The following is a 25297-nucleotide window of genomic DNA, read 5'->3' as shown; positions in this document are numbered from 1 at the left end:
CTGTATGGTGTAACGTCACAAGCCATACTGAAGAAAGATGGTGTCAATCACAGCTGTGAGAACATAAACACTTTCATTGTTTTATTTATTTTAACTAGTCTCTTCAGAGCAGCAGTTTTCGATCTTCGCGTCGTCAGGTTTGTATTCTGAGTTGATATTATCGTTTATTCATCTTATCCCTGGAAGCAAATCCTATATGTCTAGTGTATGTAAGCATGCTAACCGGTAGTTAGCAGCAGGCCTTGCTCAGGGTTTGTTTTCTCCGCCAGCAGGCATCTCTCAGCCGGCTACTATAGCTAGCTAACAAGCTAACAGTCTCTCCTGTCGACGGGTTGATAAAGCAAGCTAACAAGCTAACAGTTATCACAAGACTTCCAGTTCCAGCCCTGCTGTATGTGTGCTGCCTGCTCAGGTCTGCTTCTCTTTAGGCTGTTTGAATTGTGTAGTGACTATTGTCATATAACTAACGTTATTCCGCTAAAATAACGATATCTTTTTTTAAACCATCATGTTCTTAAGTCATGATGCATACCATGAACTACATCTTTGTGGACGTGTATGCACTTTATGGAGAAATTAATGCAAATGACAGCAGCCTTCTCGCTACCGCCCATTTAGGCGAAAATATGTATGAACTCAAAATAAAAGGAAATGTTTAGTTTAACTCTTAAAAAACATAAACTCATAGAAGACTACAATACAAACAATATAATAAATAAGTAGGTGTGAAAACGCATATTTAAAAGATTACATTGTTTTTTCATTTGTTTATTTTCAGTAGAGCAGGGGTCAAAAGACACGGCCCTATGGGACCCCAGTATTTAAGACTTTGTTTCTGTTTGAATAAGAGCATTTTCAACATATTGTTAAATTGTACAATTTTGCCAAATCTTGCAGTGTTCCATAGTCGCAGCCCTGCATTCCAAAAAAGAAGACGAGTACTTCACCATGAGCTCAGAAGATGGTGAGACAAAACACACACACACACACACACACACACACACACACACACACACACACACACACACACACACACACACACACACACACACACACACACACACACACACACACACACACACACACACACACACACACACACACACACACACACAGTGTTTAACTGTCCCTTTACCTGGTGCAGGTGAGATGGAGAACCAGGCTGAGCTGGAGGAGAAGACAAGGCTCATCAACCAGGTGTTGGAGCTTCAACACACTTTAGAGGGTACGACGAACACACACGCACACACACACACACACACTTTTTCCCACTTGTTGTGTGGAACCCTCCCTGAGTTTAAAAATGAGCTTTAGGGCTATAATGAATTCAGCTTCAACAAGCATGGTTCCAGTCAGTTTAGGGGTTTCACTTTTTTTTTTTCACCTCAAAGCTAGTCCCTGTTTCATTCCACAAAACGGCTTGTAGTAGCTAGTTCTTGTCGTGTGGCTGCATCTGCTGGGTGGCTATCTGCATTTGGTTTTTTGTTGCTCGTGGATCACTACCTTCCAAGAGAAATGTGAATGCTTGAATCTACGAAGCTAGCCAGACGTTTGCTGCTTGACTTCATGAAAACCTCAAAATAAACTGCTCAAAACCAGTCTCCTCGATCACCACCAGAGGGGGCACTTAGACCAATGTAATCCAACACCGAGCATACTCTTCTGACTTTCATCCCACAATAAAACACTATAGCCAGGGGTGCACATCACTTTTTTGCCCTGGTTCTCAAAGGAGCACCTGGAGATGTTGCTTGGTGCGCATCCCTAAAATGAAATAAACCGGACCTTTTGAGGGGTACTTGACTTTATGAAGGGGGGGGGACCCCACAAAGCAGACCCTTCACGCAATAGCGAGGGGTAGAGCGAGGGATCGCAGATGCTGTCGTGCTCGCGGGCGGATTAAAACAATTAAACCTAAATAGTATATTATACTTTGGCAGCCGTTAATATACCTGGGCGCCCGCCTAAGCAAAGTCTATGTGTGGGCAACCCTACTATTGTAGCGTCCGAGGTGCAACTCGCACATCTCTCTCTCTCTCTCTCTCTCTCTCTCTCAAAATATTGGTGCGCAAATGCACCTTTTTTCAAATGATCCGGTGCTCTTGCGCCTGCGCACCAGTTATGAACAGCCTGATTATATCCCATACACTAATGTTGCAACTTGCAAGACAGTTTAATAGAAAAAACTTAAATCCGATCGAATCACAACAGTGATATATAAATCATAACAAACAGATAATAACGCTGACTTCTCCCGAGAGGGCTAAACTCCTGAATGAGAGACTCGTGATGCTGGGTCTGGAAACTATCTGAAACGCTCTTCACTGAGCGACGTAATTATGATGCGCCAGGGTCATTATTGATGAGTCTGCCGTGAGGAAACACCATTTTCAGATGGCATACCAAAAGAGCATCTACAGTTTGACCTTGTGCGTTATTATCATGATGATTCATGGGGGCTTTATACACATGGACATCAGGGAACAATATTCTATTCTATATTTGACTTAGCTTAGCGACATAGCTTATGGGCCACCTCCCAACTCCTTAAAACAACACAACTGGTGATTTGATCTAATCATTTTTGCATGACCAAAGAGAGAAGGGTGTTCTCTCTTTGGTCATGCAAAAATGATTAGATCAAATCACCAGTTTCTCCCACGTAGGACGCAAACAAAGAAAGGCGTTGAGTTTCAGTTGCTACTACTAGCTGCTCAATAGGTGCGGTCTGTGGGACTATGTAGACGATGTGGTATTTAATTGAGATAGTTAAATATTGCAGCAATTAATGAGCTCAATAGGCGCATTCACACGGCGGTACTTTCCCCACAAAGGTTCATGCGAACAGATCGCGTTCACACCAGAAAAAGTCCCTGGGGGTGGATTAGGCAAATGAAGCCGCTGACGTCACTTCTTCTTCTTCTTCTTCTGCTTTGGGTTTACTGGCAGGCCGCAAACCACTTCACGGCGTATACTGCCGCCCAAAGGAGATGGGTCTGGCTGCAGACCGCAGCAAGGAGGCGGATCCTATAGGGGCGGATCCTATAGGGGCGGATCCTATAGGGGCGTTTCCTAACTTTTTTTATCCAATAGCAACTTAAGGGATTCCAGCTGCTTTTATAAATCCTCGCAGAAGAAGTCATTGTTCTAGTGATGGGAATTCCGGCTCTTCTTGCTGAGCCGGATCATCTGGCTCACCAAGAAGAGCCGGCTCTTTCGGCTCCCAAAGGGCTCTTCAGTTTACCACATATTATACCTTTTAATTAAATCAAATGTAGCGCTGTTTTGACTAATGAGTTATATGTGTACACATATATCACTTAAATTATTCAAGACATCCTTTGTACTGAAGTATTCAAAAGTAAAAATTACATGTTTAATATAAATGATTTGCTGTGGCCAATTGTTTTCATTGCATTTACAGACCCGTGTAACTCTCTGATACCACCCAATGAATGCATTGCCTTGCTTGTAGAACCACGCTACACAAAACAAATGGCAACACGTATAAAAACTATTTAAAAAAAGGGGCTACTGTATCAACCTATATAAATATAGTTTTTCTCCCTGTAGGAGAGGGGAGCGTGCTTTGAGATCAACTGCTAGGCTGCAGCGGGGAGAAGAGGGGGACAAAAAGAGATCTCCGTCCTCCGTGTTTTATTCTTATAGAAGTAAGAAGAGAAGTAATGGGGCAGAAACCCTCCTTTCTACACAGCGGTCCAGACATAGACATCATAGCTACGGCGACACATATTCAGTTGCCAGTTACTTTTGGCATTAGGGCAGGGATATCTTTCAAGGTTTGACATAATGAATTGTGCTACTTTTAAAGCAAGCAACGATGTTTTCAAATCTGTAATCAAAAAGCTCCTCAAAAACACTATAGAAGCAGTTCCTGCCGTTGTTACGTTAGTTCAAACGGTAACAACGGACTACTTTTCTTAGCGGATGCATGTCAATTTAAATCAATACATAAAACTATTTTTTAAATCAATAAAATCTTTTTCTAAATCCATAAAAGCATTTCAATTATTATTGGGAGTCATGTCGTTACTTTGTTGAGAATGTGTCCATGTGTAATAAGCGGGATAATGTCCACATTGCACATTGCATAATGTGCCTTCATGCTGATCTAGATCCCTCCGCAAAAACAAAACAAAAAACGTCTCGTTCGCGGGCGAGAGCCGGCTCCCGTCGTTCACTATCGGATCCGCCCCTATAGGATCCGCCCCTATAGGACCCGCCCCTATAGGATCCGCCTCCTTGCTGCGGTCTGCAGCCAGACTCTATTGGACTTTCGAGCGGGTAAAAAGGTTCGCATGAACTCATTTTAGTCCCGGCTCTTTTTGGTGTGAACGTGATCATGAACTAAGTTCGCATGAACTAAGTTCGCATGAACCTTTGTGGGAAAAGTACCGCAGTGTGAACGCGCCTAATGTTAATGTCTGGCCTCCGCGATCAAAGAAGACAAAGCAACACGTTTGTTATTCAGGTTCACGTGAAGGGTAACAGAATCATGCACGTGTTGCCGTCATGATGATCAATATCGAGCTCTTCCAAACGTAACGTTTTGTTACACCTTCCCATTCATTAAAGCCAGTTGAGCTCCGACTGAAGTGCATCATACCATGTCTCTCAACCCTTTCCACTGCTAAGATAGTAGAAGTAAGTAATGATGAAAGACGCCACATATATAGCAGGTGATGGTCACAATAACATTGTTTGAAAGAAGAAGTAATGCGTGTTTAAGATGATTGTTTATGTGGATCCCTCTTGTTTTATTAAGGGCACATGATCAACAATGAAACAATGTAGCTTCCATTCAGCTGTGTAACATTTCTGTGTGTTCAGACCTGTCTTCCAGAGTGGATGGCGTCAAAGAGGAGAACCTGAAGCTGAAGTCGGAGAACCAGGTTCTGGGTCAGTACATTGAGAACCTCATGTCTGCCTCCAGTGTGTTCCAGACCACGGACACCAAGAGCAAACGGAAGTAAGGAGAACCTCTGCGAGGCCAGGGGGGGACTCCCAGCCTGATGGATTATTCAAAGACATTTGAAGGGCTTTGAAATAAAGTCACTCATGGAGACCCTCAAAATGACTGTTTACAGGTGCATCTGTACCAGGCCACACTGATATCCATCTGTACACATGGGCCAGGCCAGACTACACAAAGTGACTGAGGAACGTCCGACAGGCTACATAGAACCCCACTCACACAAGTAACATTAGCATGAAGAAGGTCTGTTGCTAACATGGATATGGCTATCATAGCAGCAATGCCAGCTTTGCTTCATCACTAGTAGAATGGCTAAGTGCTAACAGCTAACTATGCACCCTTAGCCGACAGGGAGCTTTCCTTACTGGGATATTAAACATTCTCCATTAGGGCTGGACCATATGGAGAAATCAAATGTCACTATATTTCCGATTTGAATACCTCGATATTGAAGATACTATATTGTAGGGTTGACCTGTGCGTTCACAACACATTTCAACATGGGAATTTTGATAAATAATCATCAGTAATTCAGATATAATAGGTTAAAGCTAATAATAGAACAAAAATACACCAAAAAGACAATTGTTAAGTATAACTATATCAGAAATGTAAGTTACAATCTAGTAAATAATAAAAAGATATTGATACTATATTAAAAATATTGCCCAGCCCTATTCTCCATTTGATTACCCCCGTTCATTCTGTTCAAATGCAAAGTCAGCTCAAACTAATGCTGCCCGATTTGGAAAGAATAGTCAAGTCAGCAACTATTTTGATTAATATTGAAATGTTGATAGCAATGACAATTTTCAACATTATTAGCAATATCAGTTAAAAAATATATTAGTATGAGCATCACAATCTTTGTAAGAAGATCTGTACCAAACCAGGATTTTTTTATTAAGTCTAGAATACCAGAACTGAAAATGTTTACATATTTAGACCCCCCCCCCCCCCCCCACACATTTTTTTAGAGCTAATGCTTGCGTTGGACTACCTTTTGTTGGCGGGACGCTGTTGATGGACCATGGTGGGACATGTGTAACAGAAGTCTTCTTCCTCCTTCATTGACAGACACAGGCACACCAGAGGCCTGTACTACGAAGCCGGTGCAACCTAACCTGATATGTTTGAGTTAGCCGGTTGGCCTAATCCAAAACATACGCGCTCTCGCTAAACTGTCCTACGACGCGGGTTATCAAGTGGATCAAACATGGAGAAGCGTACTGACAGCGCAGCGTCATACTTCCTGAATGAAAAGTGAACTTTAATACTAGTCAAAAATGAAGAAGTTAAACTTTAATCATCCATGACTTAAACACTTGATCCAGGATAAAAGCCACAGAGCTGCACCTGCAAGGTGAATACAGCTGGTAACAGAACACGTGTTTGAATGCGTACATCAACAGGTTCATGATATCACTGCCCGTCTAAAACACGATCTGACTTTCATTACATTTGTCTCGAGTGTTTCGTCAACTTATGTGTTGCTTAAAATAATACTTCTGCATACAGTATGTGACACTGAGTGCTGCACGGCCAGATACGGCTCAGCTGACTCAGATAAGGAGATATATGATACATTATGAAGTGATATGCCGCGGACTGTACTTAATGTACTCTGATCCGGTTACTTATGTTGTGGCCGATATTTAAGTAAGCTTTCTTAACGCTAATGTTATAATAGTCAGATTGCTCTGAAGATGGGAGGTGATATTCTATTAATGTTCACGTTCACACAGTCGGTGATTTTTGCCGGCCGTCTTTCCTGCGACGGCAGTTTTTCTATATTTCCTTTCTCCTGTAATATGACTTGATCGCTTTAAACTCCGCACACTGAGCTCTGATTGGTCAGCAGGCGGTGCTTTCGCTGACTTGATCTCTTAGCCTGGAACCTAACCTGCTCCGGGGCAGGTTAGCCGCTCGGCATAAGTTACCATGGAGATCTAGCCTGCTAAAAAGAGAACCAGCGTTGTAGGACCGGAAACCCCGAGTTTTCCCTGAAGTTAGCCGCTAAGCGAAAATCCTGCTTCGTAGTACAGGCCTCTGGTCTAACGTGTTCATGTTTCTGTAAAGGTGCTGACGTCTCAAACAGAGGCCCCAGTCGAGAGGGGTCTGCCTGCAGACCTCCACTCTCAGGACAGTTCCGGTGCAGACCTCCACTCTCAGGACACCTCGGCTGCAGTCGGATAGTTTAAAAATCAGCTCCTAAGTTCTAACCCTATCGTCTATTCCTTGACCTCTGAGTGAAAGGTCACGGGGTTAAGGGATAGTGGATAGGAGAATTCAAAAGGACTTAGGAGAAGAGACTGCGGTACTTTAGAGAATCCGAATGCACTTTCACTATCCGACGTGTTTATGATGCGCCAGCGGACGTCATTGTGTGCGTCTGCTGCTGTGGGGGAACCATGGAAACCACAGTTTTCTATACAGCGGACTACAACATGGATGTTTAATAAGAACGAGGGACTGCTGTGAACTCATCTGGAGACTCTGCACCGGGCTCTGATGCTGCTGCTTTGCTTTATGAACGTGGACAACAGAGAAACATATTCTTCAGGACCAAAGTTGGAATTGAAATAAAAAAGGAAAGTGAAACTTCTGCTCGTCACCCTCTCCCTCCGGTCCACATTAATACCAATGATCCCAATACGTATGATTGTATGAACTAAAGATCTTAAAATCAATACAGATGTATTTATTATAAACGTTAGTCCTTAACATCTATCACTGTGTATATCACCATTCAAACATCTTTTAGAAGTTGAACAAACCCCACACAGCTCAGTGAAGACTGAAATGTTGACTTTATTTGATCATTTCAGTAAAAACTAACGTTCATATTTCTCTTTTTGATTATAATACTGGTGAACGTTCAAAACAAAGCACTTTGGCAACTTACCACCTATGTTTTAAAATGCTTAATAAGCACCGTAACTTTCATGATATCATTTCTCGGTCATAATCGGTTGTTTCCGTGAACGGCCGACTGTTGAGTGACGGCAAATGCTGCGGCTGCAAGGCATTGTGGGGCAGCATTTTCGCTTCTCCTGTCGGTTAGCGAGGTCCAGTGGTTCCTAAGCTAAAGGAGGTTATAAAGGAAGTTTGAAACCTCCTTTCCTATCATTCTCATCATTCTAGAGAATTCGAATGGCACTTATCATGGCTGCCACTGAGGGACTTCCGGGTCATTTCACTCCTTTAGGAAGGTTCCTAAGCTAAATGGACTATAGAGAGGCGAAGTCCCTCCCTTTCCGGAAGCCTCCATGGGACCCCGGAAGTGTAAAATTATACATTGAAGTCAATGGAGAGAGAAAGGTTATCTTTTGATCCCGTTTGAATTGTGCCACGAATGACACATATGATGTTTGTCAATTTAAAAGAATATTTTGCAAGTCAAAAAAATAAAAATGTGTCGTAAAACTGTGAAGTTCCACATTTTTTTGTGTGAAACCGCTGAGTGAACTACAGGTCTCTAGTCTCGCACAATACGCGTCACCATCACAAAGATGGCCGTCACGCTAGCAAATTTCACCTGTTTCTTTCAGAATGAGAATAAAAGTATAAAACGAGGTGAACATCACTACAAGTCTGGACACGTTGAGAGCTGGACATACACGAAAGGGGAGTTAGTCGGTTCTGTAAGAGCAGCGGGACCGGCTTTACAAGGTTTCGGTGAGTAATATGAGTGCAATGTGTAACGTTAATGTCAGCTAGCTAACATTAGCTAACAAGGTACACTAACGTGTTTTGTTTCAGTAACTAGTTTTCTCCTTAAGAACTTCGTGGTCTCTGTGTGTGCTGTGGATAACATTAGTGTTCACAAGAACAAGGTACACTCCCGTGTTTTATTTTAGTTGCTCTTCAGATTGAAGCGGCCAGTTTTATATCGACTATACTGTATGTGTGATCTCCTTTTACATCTCGTTGTGTCATTTGAGTTTATTTGCTGTGTGTAGAGTCAAGGGTTTTAGTTATCTTGTCAATTTGTTTGGTTATCCAGGCACAGCTGTGCGTGACTCCCTCGGGTACACTGGTATGTGTTTTCCTAATGTAGAGAGCATTGATTAATTAATAAACTACACACTGAGTCTAGATCCTGACCACATCCTTTTTTATTGTTGATCAAATGTTTTTCAAAAATCTATTTATACACATTTAGAAAAATACAATGTACAATCACAACCAGTACAACACACATTACAAAAAATACAGAAAAAACAAACAATAACAACAATCAGACAAGAGGACAAAACTATGGAAAAATAACCCCTCCCACCCCCAGATCCTGACCATCCTTGTATTATTGCTCATTCAATCTATTATAGCATGCTAACAAACATGGTACTTACTTCATTTGTACAGATCTGCATGGGAGACGATGGCGCGATGCAGAGCGCTGTCTGTGATTGTGCACGGGGGATGTACAAATGCAGCCACGCTGCAGCATTGGCAGATCAGCTCCACAGATGTTGAGTGCCAGTGGAGGAAGCCTGGCCCTTCCAAAGTAGTCCATCCGGTGTCTCAACTTTACCAACAGTGAGAGGAGACATACAACCCACTGGCCAGAGACATCGCCAATCAGGATGTAGACTGGTTCAGGTCTGCACTGAGGGGTGCACAGTGTGGCATGGCATGGCTTTTGTCAGGCCATTGTCACCGTGCCGGAGCTGATGAAGGGGCATGGGGGCTTGAGGCAATGCTTGCCTCAATGCGACTGAGCAGAGACCAGCAAGCTGCCATCCAGACAGTGAAGTGTCCACCATCATTATACATGATGGTGTATATAGGATATATATATATATATATATATTTGTATACATATCTGTAAATTGTATAATTTTATTTGATTTAAAAGTCTTTTTGATCTCTCTGTCTATAAACACAAACTGAGTAAGATTGACAATAAAGTTGACTTTGAAAAATATATATATTCTTTATGAAAATAGTTGACTGTTGGAGAAATGAATTGATTTGATTTTCTGAAGTTAATTTAACTTTGGCGACCATGTAAGGTCATTATTAAAAAGGTACAATCAATTTGTTTAGGGTTGACTAAAATAATGATAAACATTTCATTTGGATAATTTACTGACAGAATAAGAAACTCAATAATGCTCTACTCACCTGTTCCTTTTTATAAAGTGAAACAGTTGAAACGATAGATTTTGGTAAACTTAAAAACAACCTTCTCCAAAAGCTATCAAGGAATATACCGAATACTTATTTTAGAACTTTATTTTTATATAAATAGTTTGAATGATCCATAATTGACAGAAGCTTGTGTTTACACTGACCTGTTACTCATATATTAATGTCTTTGTAACTTCTGTAAACCACTACCTCACTAATTTCTTTCATTCATCACGGTTCAGTAAACTAAGTGATACATGAACCAGTTTAATAATTATAATAACGTAGGATTGCAACTCTTTGAAACTGTAGGTGGCTCTTAAAAGAGCTTTTGTGTTTGGGTGTGCTGGTCTCAGGTCAGTTTAAGCCCTCTCTCGCGGATGCAGCGGGCGAGCTGGATGTCCTTGGGCATGATGGTGACCCTCTTTGCTTGGTTCATCTTACCAATGGATGTTGGTGCAGTCCACAGTCATTGTGCAGTTGAAGGCAGAATGGATGAAGGCAGAATGAATGTATTATTGACTCCGAATGAAACACAACTTCATGTCATACAATACATTGACTTTATTTGTAATTGTGTAAAAAAATATGAGCATTGATTAGCAAGCAGGACCTGCAGGAACAGAGCACGGTGATGGATGGAGCTGGGAAGAGAGAAGAATAAAGAAAACGAATCAACTTTATTATCGGATATTAAAAATTCAATTTCAAAACAAGTTGCCGCTCCTACAGTTTTCTAGTATGTAAAGATGATTTCACTTGACCTATGCACAATATCACACTCAATACATGTGTGTCTCTGGGGGGTGCATTGTGCCTTTGATGTATATAAATAATATACCATAACCAAATACTATTACGTACAGTGGAAATCAAGTTGCCAGGGCAGGTCAGTGTGCATGTTCCTCAGGGTCTCAGCAGTTACAGGTGAGGGAAAGAAAATAAAAGAGAAAAAGGTCAGTAACAACACTTTAAAGTAACAACACTTTGAATAATTATCTCTTTTAATAATGTTCTATCAGTAATCACTCAACTACTGTCTTTCCAACAAACAGATTGACTCACTATCATCACAATGAAACACGTCCAGAAGAATGGACCACAGATGTAAATTAGCTATTAGCTATAATCTGGCATATTGCATCTCTTCTCTTTGCTGAGATTAATGTTTTTGTATGCATGGTCCTTCTATAAATAAATACATGTCATGCAAAGCTGCCTGCTTGCCTTCCTTCCTTCGACTCTCCCTGAACTGCCTGATCTTTTAATGTTCAATGTTAACCATTTGAGCAGATAGCATTAAGTAGAAAAGATCGCAGATGCTAATGTGCCGGTGTTACCGTTTAACTGGTTACACCGGGGAAGTCGTTACGTTACGTTAACGGTAGGAATGGGGCGTGTACTTTGAGGAGCCATTGTCGAATAGCCAGGAAATACACATTTCGATCGCTTCTTTTGTTGTTTACATTTATCTTTTGGTATATTTGGCTCCATAGGAACACTTTGATGCACATTCAGTATCAGTGTGTGAGGTTGTGGTTGCGATGCCGATATCCGGACGCGTACAGCGAGGACTACAAAATGACAATGAGGTGACTGGGGATGTCTGTTCAAAACATTGCAAACGTGAATAAATCATTTCAAATATGTATTTGTCTCCGACTGTTATTTGTACATCGTTGTTAATGTGATGTTTAGTAGCTTTGATAGCTGTCCATACCTCCAGACAGCCTAAAAGTAAGACACAAGTTGTTTACTCACAGCCCGAATGCAGCATCGAGATCCGTGGCCAGCTGTGATCCTCTCGATTAACTTGTGACAGGACTTCTGTAGCTATTCTCCAGCGAGCAAGGTTTTTATTAAATACCTCCATCCCTCTCGTCACAACACGACTCTACACTGTGCAGAAAAAAACAACATAAATGAAAATAACCTTGCTGGATAGTTTAGAATGAAAAGAACAAACTATCTTCCATGGCTGATACTGATGTCACAGTGACGGGTAAACCACAGACTAGTCTAGCGGGGGGGGGGGCACACGTTGAATCCATATAATGAAATTGTTATTTTATATATGTATATACATGCTATATATATACACATGCTATATATATCTATATATATTTATATTTATTTCTATCCTACATTGTCTAGGCTATATAAACTGGCGGAAGTGTCACAACTTTCTTGGTTTGTGATTAGAGAGAGAGAAATAGCGACAGAGATAGATAGCGAGACAGATAGAGATAGATAAAACTCAAATAAATGTTTTTCTTTTATGGAAAATGAGCAATATACCAGATATATTCATACAAGATAATAAAGGATAATTGTCAACAATTTTCTTTTTTCCAAGCCATCAGCATAAATATCGTGGATCATAAAATCCATCAGTTGTTTAACAACTCCTGAATCCATCCCCTCTTGGTTAGCCCTACAGCTATTCTCTCCCACGCGCGCACGCACGCACACACACACACGCACGCACGCACACACACACACACACACACACACACACACACACACACACACACACACACACACACACACGATCTTTCTCTGTCTATCTCTACAGTATCTCGATCTATGTCTCTATCGCTCTATCTCTCTGTCGCTATCTCTCTCTCTCTATAATCACAAACCAAGAAAGTTGTGACACTTCCGCCAGTTTATATAGCCTAGACAATGTAGGATAGAAATAAATATATATAGCATTTATATATATATATATATGTATATATACATATATAAAATAACAATTTCATTATATGAATTCAACGTGTGCCCCCCCGCTAGACTAGTCTGTGGTTTACCCGTCACTGTGACATCAGTATCAGCCATGGAAGATAGTTTGTTTGTTTCATTCTAAACTATCCAGCAAGGTTATTTTCATTTATGTTGTTTTTTTCTGCACAGTGTAGAGTCGTGTTGTGACGAGAGGGATGGAGGTATTTAATAAAAACCTTGCTCGCTGGAGAATAGCTACAGAAGTCCTGTCACAAGTTAATCGAGAGGATCACAGCTGGCCACGGATCTCGATGCTGCATTCGGGCTGTGAGTAAACAACTTGTGTCTTACTTTAGGCTGTCTGGAGGTATGGACAGCTATCAAAGCTACTAAACATCACATTAACAACGATGTACACATAACAGTCGGAGACAAATACATATTTGAAATGATTTATTCACGTTTGCAATGTTTTGAACAGACATCCCCAGTCACCTCATTGTCATTTTGTAGTCCTCGCTGTACGCGTCCGGATATCGGCATCGCAACCACAACCTCACACACTGATACTGAATGTGCATCAAAGTGTTCCTATGGAGCCAAATATACCAAAAGATAAATGTAAACAACAAAAGAAGCGATCGAAATGTGTATTTCCTGGCTATTCGACATGGAACTTATTGTTTAAGATTGACAAACATCATATGTGTAGTTCGTAGCACAATTCAAACAGGATCAAAAGATACGTTTTCTCTCTCCATTGAATTCAATGTAAATTATTTATTTTTTTGCTTCCGGGGTCCCATGGGCCGGAAGTAGATGGCCGTGACTTCGCCTCTCTATTCGACTTCAGCCCTCCACTGTCAGTACAGGAAGTGCACACTAAGAATTCCAAAATAAAATCACCACTATCAGTACAGTGCCACTTTCCAAACAGGAAATGCACGCACATACAAAATAAAATCGGATCATGAAACTTATTATATACATATGTATATATCTATATATATAGATAGCCTATATACGGACACCTTGTATTGTAGTTACGATCAGTACAGCCGCAGCGCCACTTTCCGAACAGGAAATGCACGCTAATACAACATAAAATAGCACTGACACTTATTATCTATATATTTATATATATCTATATAGATATATATATATTTATTTATATATATAAATACGACATCTTGTATTTTAGTTACACCCGCTAGACAACAGTGGAAGGTTCGAGAAACAACCGTGTTTGCCGGGTGCACCGCGGCGGAGGTTCCAGCTGGGAACCTCCACCCCGCTGCGGGACCCGTGGGACGCCTGGACGGTGCGTCTTGGTCACGCTTCATATCGGCCGGCGCGGAGGCCCTTTGACAGTGGGTCGCGTTTGCCATTCGATCAGTGAGAGGAGAAAAATGCAACAAAAATTGTCAAAATCCGTTAATATATGGATGAGTGTGGGGGGGGCTGGACACAGGCCGTGGGGGGACACCCGAGACCGGGCAATGTCCCCGGTAGACACCGGGTGAAATAGCCAAAAAAATAATAAAACCGTGGAAAAGTGAAAAAAAGTGTCCGAAAATAGGCACTCGTGAGGCGGGAAGAGTCCCCTGTCAACTCCCGTTACATTCCTCCATGGTGTCATTTGAGCGAAACACTTTTACGAGAACCAGGCTGGGGGGGTCAAAAGGGCTTGACCAAGGCCGACCCAAAGTGCACGGTGGGCGGACTCATCACCTCCGTGATGAGTCTCCATTGTGATTTGAAAACTTCCATCAAACGAGTCCTTCAGTGGGCGGGGAAAAAACGCGTCAGAATCGTCACTTCCTGTACTGACAGTGGAGGTGTCCTGAGAGTGGAGGTCTGCACCGGAACTGTCCTGAGAGTGGAGGTCTGCAGGCAGGCTCCCATGCCCCAGTCTGTCATTTCAGTACCATGTACATTTGTGTTGCTGCTTCCGGCTAGTTTGGAGTAAATCCCACTACTACTATAGGCTGTCACAGCCTTGAGCCAACACCGGTTGTCCATTTGTATTCAAACTGAAATAATGTATTGTGTGCGTGTTTACCATTAAACTGGCAGATTAATAAATACATCAGATAAATGATCAAACACATGTATGTCCTGTTACATTTGTGCAATGTTTACATCAGATTTGACTAATTTAATAAAGTGAGGAACATTTTTGATAAATGTGTGTGAGGTTTCCTGAGCTGATCAGAAGATATGCCTTTGAAGAAAGTTACGTGATAACACAGCTTGTAAAGGACAATGTTGAAGATATACTGTCTGCCTGTTAGTGCTTATTGGGAAATGGTTTGTGGTTTGCTGATTATTCACAATATATCGAGCATAAAGGTGAGCCAGCAATAAAAGCAAAGTCATCTTTACCTGCAGAAAAAAACTCCATTTCATTTGGGACTTTTTTGTTATCTATGCTCCCAAGGCTGGGAGTCTAACATTCAGGATGAGGATCCTAGACGCCAGGGCCCACGAGTTCAACACTTTTAATCCCTATCTGATCGGATCAGATTTGGATTTTGAGGAGTTCAAAACGAAAACACAGGATTAGGATCACGTTGATATCCAATCCAAGCTTTAATCTGGATCAAATCTTCAAAACGGGTTCAAACCGACAGCACAGGGTTGGGATCAGTTTGATCCAAAATAACTGGATTATCCTGATCCCACCAGAGGGGTGGGTTTCCAGTGGATTACCAGAGCAACATGTACTGAACCATTTATTTAAAATATGTTTCAATTTAAATAAGATGGCAAAGTTTGTTAACTGAAATAATACACAATGTTTAGCCTTCATGGGAAATCTAATTTCATTTTTTGCTCACGTTTGTGGTGGCCTATTTTGTTTTCAACCAAATGTTGATGATAAATGTTCATGCTCATAAAAGTCAATCACAAATGTAATTTAGATTAAAGAAAAAATATCTTTAACAACAAAAAAACTTTCAAAAGTAATTGCGGACAACAGCATCTCACATTGCACCACCACCACTCCAATCCATAGGTGGGCCTAGATCATCAGCGGGGGCGAGGGGCTCTGGGGGATGATCGATGTCAGAGAGGGGGACTCTGCGATGGACAGCGATATTGTGTAGCACAATACAAGCCAGTGTTATTGGCACGCTCCTTGGGGTTCCACTCTCAGATAGTTGAGGCGTGCAAAACGCCTCTTCAGTACTCCACGCTCAATGGCTCACCTTGTTCTTCCATGGGCGTTGTCGCGCATCCAGGGACGGACTGGGGGGAAAACGTGGCCCGGGGATTAATTGACAGACCGGCCCATTTAATGCGCGGCATGTATCGGCCGCCGGCGACGAAAGTATGTACTTAACAAAAAACCTATGCATTTAATGTTATTTTGGACCATTATTCACATAGTAATCACATTACCTGAGCCCTTGAGTTGCCTCGAGTAAAATAGTTAGAGCATATATTTAGTGATTTTAATGTTAACAGATCATTGATGCAATAACATTTGGACCCAATCTGCCTGACTTGACACATGGAATAAAACATGGGTGTAGGAAGCATCCTCAATGTGGGTGAGACAATTTGACAGGGGGTGGACCTCACCTCCTCTAGGGTGGTCCGGGGGTATCACTCCAGAGTCACTACTGTTTTCAATGTGTGCAGAATCAGGTCAGTACCACAGATATACTACATGATCACAGACCATATTTCCAGAGACTCCACAGACTTCCTTTTTGTCGTTTTGTTAGTGGGAGCTGAAGACGGACCAGGTACATTCCCACTGCTGTGACATCAGGAATAGTCTACTGGCTCCCCACTGAAGTGTATCGCTGCCATTGTCACAGGTACAGCAGGTCTCACAATGTGTATTTCAGGCTTATGATGCACATACCATACTTACTAGTAGAATTCCATGTTCCTTTTTCCATAGGATATTTGCTAACAAGTGCTTTAATAATACACCCTGTATCAGGAACCCGTGTGAAAGTTTGTGTTGTTGTTAACATTGAGAAGTTCTTAGCAAACATGTTTTGCTGTTTGGTAAAAAAATGAGATGAAATAAAATTCTTTAAGACAAGTTGGTTCTGGAAATATTTATTTCCATTTTTATTTATATAATATAATAAATTACTTGAGGATGTCTGTTTTAATTACAAGCCCTAAGGCAAGTGGAATGTCTTTAAACAGCGCTTCTGAGACAGAAATATGGCCAATCCAGCAGGGCAGCTTTAGACCCTTCATGTAATCCTTGTGAACGAATGTCTGTTTCCAGCAGGGGCAGCAGTCTGCTCAGGTGAAGCAGCGTGTGTGTGTGTGTGGTTTCCTCTTTGCTGCCAACATCAAACTTGAATCAGGATCTGAAGCACAGGAACAAGAGGGGGTGTCAACAATCTGAACCTCTGAGACAAAGAGCAGCTAAAACGTGATACTTCCCCCCCCCCCTCCCAAAAACCACTTCTCTGAGCATGAAATAAGAGGGTTGATAACGGTGTTTACATTTTTTTTTAACTGATGAATATCTAACTGGGAATTAAAGCTCATACATTCAATGGTGAGCATGGAAGTGGAACTTGTTTCGTTCAGTTCTGAGGAACCCTTCTTTTATTCGTGGCTATAGAGGCATACTAATAGCAGCGTCACTGGAGAAGAGACACAAGTTGTTCTTCGATTAAATCCAGCTATGTAAGAATAACAGCATCATGAGCACAGCTCCACACTGTCCACCATTGTTGTTATTTATTCTGGCGATGCTGAGAAATGCAGTAATCCTGACGTGGCTTCTACAAGGCTCAGGTCGGTGAAAAGCAACCTGCAAACTAGCACTAGCACAGCACTAGCACAGAAGGGGTATCTGTTCCCATGTGGAGGGAGTTTGGAAAGATCCTAGCTATATGTTCTAATGAATAAGTGTCCATGTATGAATCAGGCTGTCAATGTGTTTCTATGTATTTAATCATTTCATATAACTCTTAATGTTTAGTCTTTATAATATGCACATTGCACATATCCTTCACAGCGCTGCTGTTTAGATGGGTGGTGTATATAAGAACCAGGGTTGGGAGGGTTACTTTGTAAATGTAATCAGTTACTGATTACTGATTACATGGCTCTGAAAGTAATCCGAATACAGTTACAGTTACGTGTCTTAAAAAACGTAATCAGATTACTTTTAGATTACTTTTGGATTACTTTCCAAACTGGGTATGTTTTGGTGAACAGGAGACACAAAAAGCAAAAGGAAACTGAACGTGTGTGTTTTAATGGCTTATCAAGAGCACAACTGAAACATAACCTCTGAAACGATGTAACAACATAATACACTTGTTGGGGATGCAGCTTGGGATGTGAGGAGTGAGGGACACGGCTTAGAACGGGCGTGTCGCCTTCTGTCCTGACATTAATTAAAATGTCGAACTCGGACTTCATTTTAAGGACATTTCGGCCAGGGGTGTAGAGCTATAGTTTAAGCACCGGATTGGCAAAACAGGAGAGTGTGTGCACCAGTCTGCCTTGATCTATGTATTCATGTCTGTGACTCTCACAGTATCTGCTGCCCACAGCTGTTTTATAGAAGGAAAACCTCCTTCACTTCATGAAATCTCTGCAGCGCCAGGAGGCAGCAGGAGGGTTAACTCAGCCTCTGAGAGGAGGAGCGCGCACCGCCTTTCACGCACCGCCTTTCACGCACCGCCTTTCACGCACCGCCTTTCACGCACCGCCTTTCACGCACCGCCTTCACTGTGTATACCTTCAGAAATAATCATTAGTAAGGCTAAAGAGCGACCGCAGGCTGATGTGTTTTAACCACACACACATATATATACACACACACACGCGATTTAAACGCAGACTTTTGTTCCTCCATGTTTTGTTGTTATTGTTCCACTGAGCGGACCCGCGATTTTTTTTCAAACGCTTTTTTGGTCCATCTGCGGCGGTAATAGGTTTTGTGCGCTGTGATGATTCGGCTGTACCTTTAGTAATGAATATTACATGTTGAGAGGAAATCTTTCCACCAATAATTCCAATAAGTAATCCAAAATGTATTCACTTCAGGTTTACGAAAGTAACTGTAATCAGATTACTCGTTTTTCAAATGTAACGCGAGCTGAATACAGTTACTTGATTTTTGTATTCTGATTACGTAACGCCGTTACATGTATTCCGTTACAACCCAACCCTGATAAGAACACACATGATGCTCCAGACCTCGCTCAGCAGAGCCCAGACGTCAGCGTCAGAGTGAACCAGCAGGCGGAGCGCTAAGATCGGCTGCAGTGATTCTTCAATGTCCCCCGCAGCTAGCCCGTCCACAAACGCACCTGCAACACAGACACGCACAGCTTTTAACTTATTTCGCTGAAGCATCATTTCCTAATCTCCTGATATTTCAATTTTAAAATGTACAGGTGCCAACATGAAATGAATCTATGCTTGTAGTTTCAGAGGTGACATGCGTTGGAGGCGTTGGTTAGCTTATTACATCATTCAATCATTCAAATGTCATGATATCTGCTGAACACATATCTACTGAATATAGTGGTGCAGGAATGAGTCCTAATCCTTAGTTGGCATTCTGGACTTCGAGGCTTTGTCGTCTCAAAGCCAAAACATTTAAAAACTGGTTATTGGTTTGATTTCAGACATAAGGTTGTGGTTAACAAAAGGTATAGAGATGTTCACCTTTTGTTCGACAACGTAAACTACGTCAGTAAACACCCCACTGGTGAAAGCCTGAAGCTCGTACCCGTCTTTATAACTGTTTTTGCTAACGAGTGGCTGAATGACACTTCGAAAAGTCATCTTGCCCAACATTAGCCGCCTTTAGCTTAGCAGTGTTGACATGAAGTCATGTGACCGTGCTGTCAGGTTCCTTTATAACCTAGTGCTTTGACTTTTGCGATTGCATTTAAAGGTGGGGTAGGTAAGTTTGAGAAACCGGCTCGAGATCGCTAGAATTTGAAAATACACAACCGGAGAAAATCTGCCACTTCCTTACAGAGCCCCTCCTCCAACACACACGAACGCGCACATGACCAATGAGGGCACGAGATAAGTTTGTGCCCCGATGGAAGGCTGACAGGCAGGTAGGCCACTGTAAAAGTGGAAAAGTAAAAGTGTAAAAAAAGTGTAAAACTTTTTACAGTATTACGGCTTCTACAGATGAAATTTTTTTATGGATTTTTTGTCAAAGCACTTAAGATATTCATTGCTATCGGGATGTTAAGAGCATTCCATGGAATATAACAAAAAGTGTATCTCGAGCCGGTTTCTGAAACTTACCTACCCCACCTTTAAGCTTCGGCTATAATAAAAGTGGTGTTAATATGAAAAAAGTGTCCTTCTGAACCAAACGAAGAAGTATGATGAATATGTGTTTTGCCACAGATCTTATTTGTTTGCAGTATCCCAAAATCCAATGGAAAAACCCCATTGCTTTTAGTGCAGCGATCTCTTGCGATGCTAACTTCCAGGTCGTCTCCAAAAAGACTCCAACGCTGCAGAACTCTATATGTGTGTTGGTGACATACAGTGGGGCAAAAAAGTATTTAGTCAGCCACCAATTGTGCAAGTTCTCCCACTTAAAAAGATGAGAGGCCTGTAATGTTCATCCTAGGTACACTTCAACTATGAGAGACAGAATGAGAAGAAAAAAAATACAGAAAATCACATTGTCTGATTTTTAAAGAATTGATTTGCAAATTATGGTGGAAAATAAGTATTTGGTCAATAACAAAAGTTCATCTCAATACTTTGTTATATACCCTTTGTTGGCAATGACAGAGGTCAAACGTTTTCTGTAAGTCTTCACAAGGTTTTCACACACTGTTGCTGGTACGTTGGCCCATTCCTCCATGCAGATCTCCTCTAGAGCAGTGATGTTTTGGGGCTGTCGCTGGGCAACACGGACTTTCAACTCCCTCCAAAGATTTTCTATGGGGTTGAGATCTGGAGACTGGCTAGACCACTCCAGGACCTTGAAATGCTTCTTACGAAGCCACTCCTTCGTTGCCCGGGCGGTGTGTTTGGGATTATTGTCATGCTGAAAGACCCAGCCACGTTTCATCTGCAATGCCCTTGCTGATGGAAGGAGGTTGTCACTCAAAATCTCACGATACATGGCCCCATTCATTCTTTCCTTTACACGGATCAGTCGTCCTGGTCCCTTTGCAGAAAACAGCCCCAAAGCATGATGTTTCCACCCCCATGTTTCACAGTAGGCATGGTGTTCTTTGGATGCAACTCAGCATTCTTTCTCCTCCAAACACGTCTAGTTGAGTTTTTTACCAAAAAGTTCTATTTTGGTTTCATCTGACCATATGACATTCTCCCAATCCTCTTCTGGATCATCTAAATGCTCTCTAGCAAACTTCAGACGGGCCTGGACATGTACTGGCTTAAGCAGGGGGACACGTCTGGCACTGCAGGGTTTGAGTCCCTGGCGGCGTAGTGTGTTACTGATGGTAGCCTTTGTTACTTTGGTCCCAGCTCTCTGCAGGTCATGGACTAGGTCCCCCCGTGTGGTTCTGGGATCTTTGCTCACCGGTCTTGTGATCATTTTGACCCCACGGGGTGAGATCTTGCGTGGAGCCCCAGATCGAGGGAGATTATCAGTGGTCTTGTATGTCTTCCATTTTCTAATAATTGCTCCCACAGTTGATTTCTTCACACCAAGCTGCTTACCTATTGCAGATGCAGTCTTCCCAGCCTGGTGCAGGTCTACCATTGTGTTTCTGGTGTCCTTTGACAGCTCTTTGGTCTTGGCCATAGTGGAGTTTGGAGTGTGACTGTTTGAGGTTGTGGACAGGTGTCTTTTATACTGATAACGAGTTCAAACAGGTGCCATTAATACAGTTAACGAGTGGAGGACAGAGGAGGCTCTTAAAGAAGAAGTTACAGGTCTGTGAGAGCCAGAAATCTTGTTTGTTTGTAGGAGACCAAATAGTTATTTTACCGAGGAATTTAACAATTAATTCATTAAAAATCCTACAATGTGATTTCCTGGATTCTTTCCCCCCATTCTGTCTCTTATAGTTGAAGTGTACCTAGGATGATAATTACAGGCCTCTCTCATCTTTTTAAGTGGGAGAACTTGCACAATTGGTGGCTGACTAAATACTTTTTTGCCCCACTGTACATGCATGTGTGATGACTTGATTATTTGTATTATAATGTGTATTTAATTAGAAATATTTACCGATTATGATGAAACCCTTATCAGATTCTCTGTAATAAGAAGGCCAAGCAGCCACCCGTGTGTCTCGTGCTGACGCCTGAAGGAAGAAAACACAACAAATCATTATTTATCATTTATTGATTATTTTGATTGTGTAACATATGTATTTTTCAATCATTATTATTATGAGGGTTTCCTTTTGGGAAAGACTGCCACACGTCCCCTCTTCTGTACCTGCTCAGTTTCTGTAGCTGCCTTCTGCCTCTTATTTATAATAACAATATAATATGTGAAACCTCGTAGTTAATAAAAAAAGCTAAAAACTGGACCAGGGAAGGGAATACAGTTACCTTTTTTGTATCCTAGTAAAGTAATCCCCGTATATCAGTTACTCCCCAAGCCTGCCTTTGAGCATGCATTGTCTGCCAGAAGCTGTCTTTGTACCACCATGTATTTTGTATATATTTTTACCTGACGTCTTTCTACATCTGGGGTAAACAAACGTAGCCGTTAGCTTGTAGCTGCCATTTCCTTTGCCCACGTGGAAACACTAGGAATATCATGGCTGTCAACACAGAGCACAGAACTAGTTGTTTTAAGTGGGATTCTAAGATCTAACTTTTATTTTTTTCTTCGCCTGTATCTTGTCTTTCATCCTTTCTGTATAACAGTTGATGTATTGTGATTTTAAGGGTGTCCATTAATATCTGGCCGGGGACAACAGCTGCAAATTAGCAATGTTTGCTAAAGCTGCCCCATTTACTGTTGTTTGTGACAGTTGATCAACGGGGACTGTCCACACACTATAAACAAATAAACACAACTAAAACTCTTAGGTTTTTAATCAACCAAACTGACGCGATACTGTGAGCATGCTTTGTCTCAGTCTGACCTTGTGGCTATCAGACCTGCTGATCCTGGTTCAGATAAGAATGTCCCTTCTCACTGAAATCAACACAGCTCACACACACGGTGCCGTGTTCCTATGCAATTATCATCTATTAATAATTAGCCCACAAAGTCACTATTCGACTCTTCAGAAGATGTAGCTATGCACAATATAAAGAAACCTAACGCATTCTAGGAACATGAGAAGATCCTGGGCTATCTCTTGTTGAAGTGGATTCTGTAGTCCACAGTGCTGGAGTAGGTGTGCCCATCCTGATGTGGGTGTGTTGGAAACATTCATCTGTTATCTAGAGAGTTTCTGCTGGACAGGAAGACCGAGTTCCAGTTCCCATGGTATTATACATGTAGCTGTCAGTAGTGTGGATAAAGTGATAAGTTATGAGCAGAGCAAATGAAAGCATGTGGTAGTGATGTGAGGAAAAACATGTTGACATGGTGACAGATTATAAGAACGCAACATGTTTAAAGTCTAGAAAGGCAAAAACAGATATGTTGCAATTCACAATAAGCATATAATACAAATATTACACAGGGTACTTTTTACATCCTTTTTGGTAGCGATCCAGAACGGTGAGCACGAAAGAACAAACTGTAGGCTTCACAAAAACAACAAACGGATGGCAGACGGTGTTTGAGTTTCCTCAACTGCTAAAGCCACCAGTTCCCGAAGTGTGCTTTTTCTATCAATGACGCGATCATTGTTTACATAACTCACGGAGGAAAGGCAAGCGGCACGCTCTGGTTAGTTGCTTGAAACTGCACAGTCATGAAACCGCCTCACTGGGTTTTTGTTCGGAGATGATATTCTTTATGAAAACAGGAACGACTTGTTTTCTCTTTGCATTCATTTCAACAACCTCTGGCATGTTGGACCACTTCAGGGGACATTCCATTGCCTTACATGCATTTCCTGGAGACTTATCCTAACCTTAACCAACACATGCCTAACCCTAATCCTAACCAAGTCTTCACCCTAAAATTAATGATTCCCCTTATGGGGACCTTCATTATGTCCCCATGAGGGGGGCGAGTCCCCACAAGTGACTATGTAAACAGATTTAGGTCCCCACAAGTATAGTAATGCTAACACACACACACACACACACACACACACACACACACACACACACACACACACACACACACACACACACACACACACACACACACACACACACACACACACACACACACACACACACACACACACACACACACACACACACACACACACACACACACACACACACACACACACACACACACACACACACACACACACACACACACACACACACACACACACACACACACACACACACACACACACAACTCACATTGCTCGGCAGCACTTCCACTGTAGTGTTGTAGAATTTATCTGCACTGGTCTCAACATTTCCGCTGCGAAACAGATACCTGCAGTGAAGAGAACAGAGCGCTGTAATGAGCAGGAGTAAATGTGTGCAAACATATCATCATCAAATGTTTCACATTCAATCATTTCATTCTGAAATGCCCTCGTGAACAATAGCAATATGTGCTGCGACACGTCATCAGTAGCATTAGGACAATTGTTCACTTTCACTTCTCCTATACTACAGGGCAGGGGTACTCAAACTGTTTTGTTAAAGGTCCACTTGTGCATTTTATACAAGGTAAATGGTCCGGATCAATGCCAGTAAAGTCCCCCCCCCCTCACCCCCGGAGCGGAGAAATGAAACTGAAATTAAGAAGCAGTTTCGGCGCGCTATGCATGGGCCCCCCAACTGTCGCTGCAGTAAATTAAAGGGTGTTTCATGTTGTCGTTGCTGTGGATCTTCTTAATCTTTTTTTTTTTTATTTTGAAATTGTTACGTTTATTCTGGTTTATTTTGTGTTTGTATCTTTTATTTTACATTTATTTATTTAATGTTTTTGTGAGCTGAGCTGTGTGATTTTATATTTTATGTATCTCTCTGTAGAGCATTTTGGTCTGGAGGTTTTAAAGTGCTATATAAATAAAGTTGGATTGGATTAATCTACCTTCGTTGGGGGCCCGCTTCTGGTCCAAGCACTCGCCTGTCGGTAAACGGCGCCCCTGTATCACACACACACACACACACACACACACACACACACACACACACACACACACACACACACACACACACACACACACACACACACACACACACACACACACACACACACACACACACACACACACACACACACACACACACACACACACACACACACACACACACACACACACACACACACACACACACACACACACACACACACACACACACACACACACACACACACACACACACACACACACACACACACACACACACACACACACACACACACACACACAC

At 41.9% G+C, this 25297-nt stretch overlaps 2 protein-coding genes and 1 long non-coding RNA gene across 6 annotated transcripts in view; 1 reads left to right on the top strand and 2 right to left on the bottom strand.

Annotated features, from left to right (window-relative positions):
* On the top strand, window positions 1–5095 carry LOC117454058 (short coiled-coil protein B-like). Of its 3 annotated transcripts, none has more exons than XM_034093132.2 (4): window positions 1–137; window positions 898–964; window positions 1145–1225; window positions 4852–5095. In XM_034093132.2, the coding sequence occupies exons 2-4, from the start codon at window positions 949–951 to the stop codon at window positions 4992–4994; spliced, it is 240 nt and encodes a 79-aa protein (XP_033949023.1). In that variant the 5' UTR covers window positions 1–137; window positions 898–948; the 3' UTR covers window positions 4995–5095. The 3 variants fall into 3 exon arrangements, with proteins under 3 accessions (XP_033949023.1, XP_033949022.1, XP_033949024.1); XM_034093131.2 differs by having other exon boundaries at window positions 22–55; XM_034093133.2 differs by lacking the exon at window positions 1–137 and adding an exon at window positions 260–412.
* A 5581-nt stretch (window positions 5096–10676) lies between these two features.
* LOC139434646 (uncharacterized) lies at window positions 10677–12103 on the bottom strand. Its single transcript, XR_011643982.1, has 2 exons — window positions 10997–12103; window positions 10677–10776 (listed from the first exon to the last, which is right to left on the bottom strand). It is a non-coding gene; the product is annotated as an uncharacterized lncRNA (long non-coding RNA).
* A 4878-nt stretch (window positions 12104–16981) lies between these two features.
* Window positions 16982–25297, bottom strand: part of LOC117454174 (alpha-1,3-mannosyl-glycoprotein 4-beta-N-acetylglucosaminyltransferase B-like) — a 49610-nt gene continuing 41294 nt past the window's right edge. For both annotated transcript variants that reach the window (XM_034093296.2, XM_071204538.1), the window contains exons 12-15: window positions 24269–24347; window positions 22044–22119; window positions 19055–19167; window positions 16982–17202 (exon numbers count right to left, since the gene is read on the bottom strand). In XM_034093296.2, coding sequence (XP_033949187.1) covers window positions 17185–17202; window positions 19055–19167; window positions 22044–22119; window positions 24269–24347 — 286 coding nt within the window. In that variant the 3' untranslated portion in view covers window positions 16982–17184. The remainder of the gene's footprint in view (window positions 17203–19054; window positions 19168–22043; window positions 22120–24268; window positions 24348–25297) is intronic.

Source organism: Pseudochaenichthys georgianus, chromosome 10, assembly GCF_902827115.2.
Source record: "Pseudochaenichthys georgianus chromosome 10, fPseGeo1.2, whole genome shotgun sequence".
NCBI lineage: Eukaryota > Metazoa > Chordata > Actinopteri > Perciformes > Channichthyidae > Pseudochaenichthys > Pseudochaenichthys georgianus.
This window is presented reverse-complemented; position numbering and strand designations above follow the sequence as displayed.

Excerpts from the sequence above, each read along its gene's own strand:
- LOC117454058 (XM_034093131.2), top strand. Across the intron at positions 965-1,144 it reads CACCATGAGCTCAGAAGATG|GTGAGATGGAGAACCAGGCT; the intron begins GTGAGACAAAAC and ends TACCTGGTGCAG. Across the intron at positions 1,226-4,851 it reads GCTTCAACACACTTTAGAGG|ACCTGTCTTCCAGAGTGGAT; the intron begins GTACGACGAACA and ends CTGTGTGTTCAG.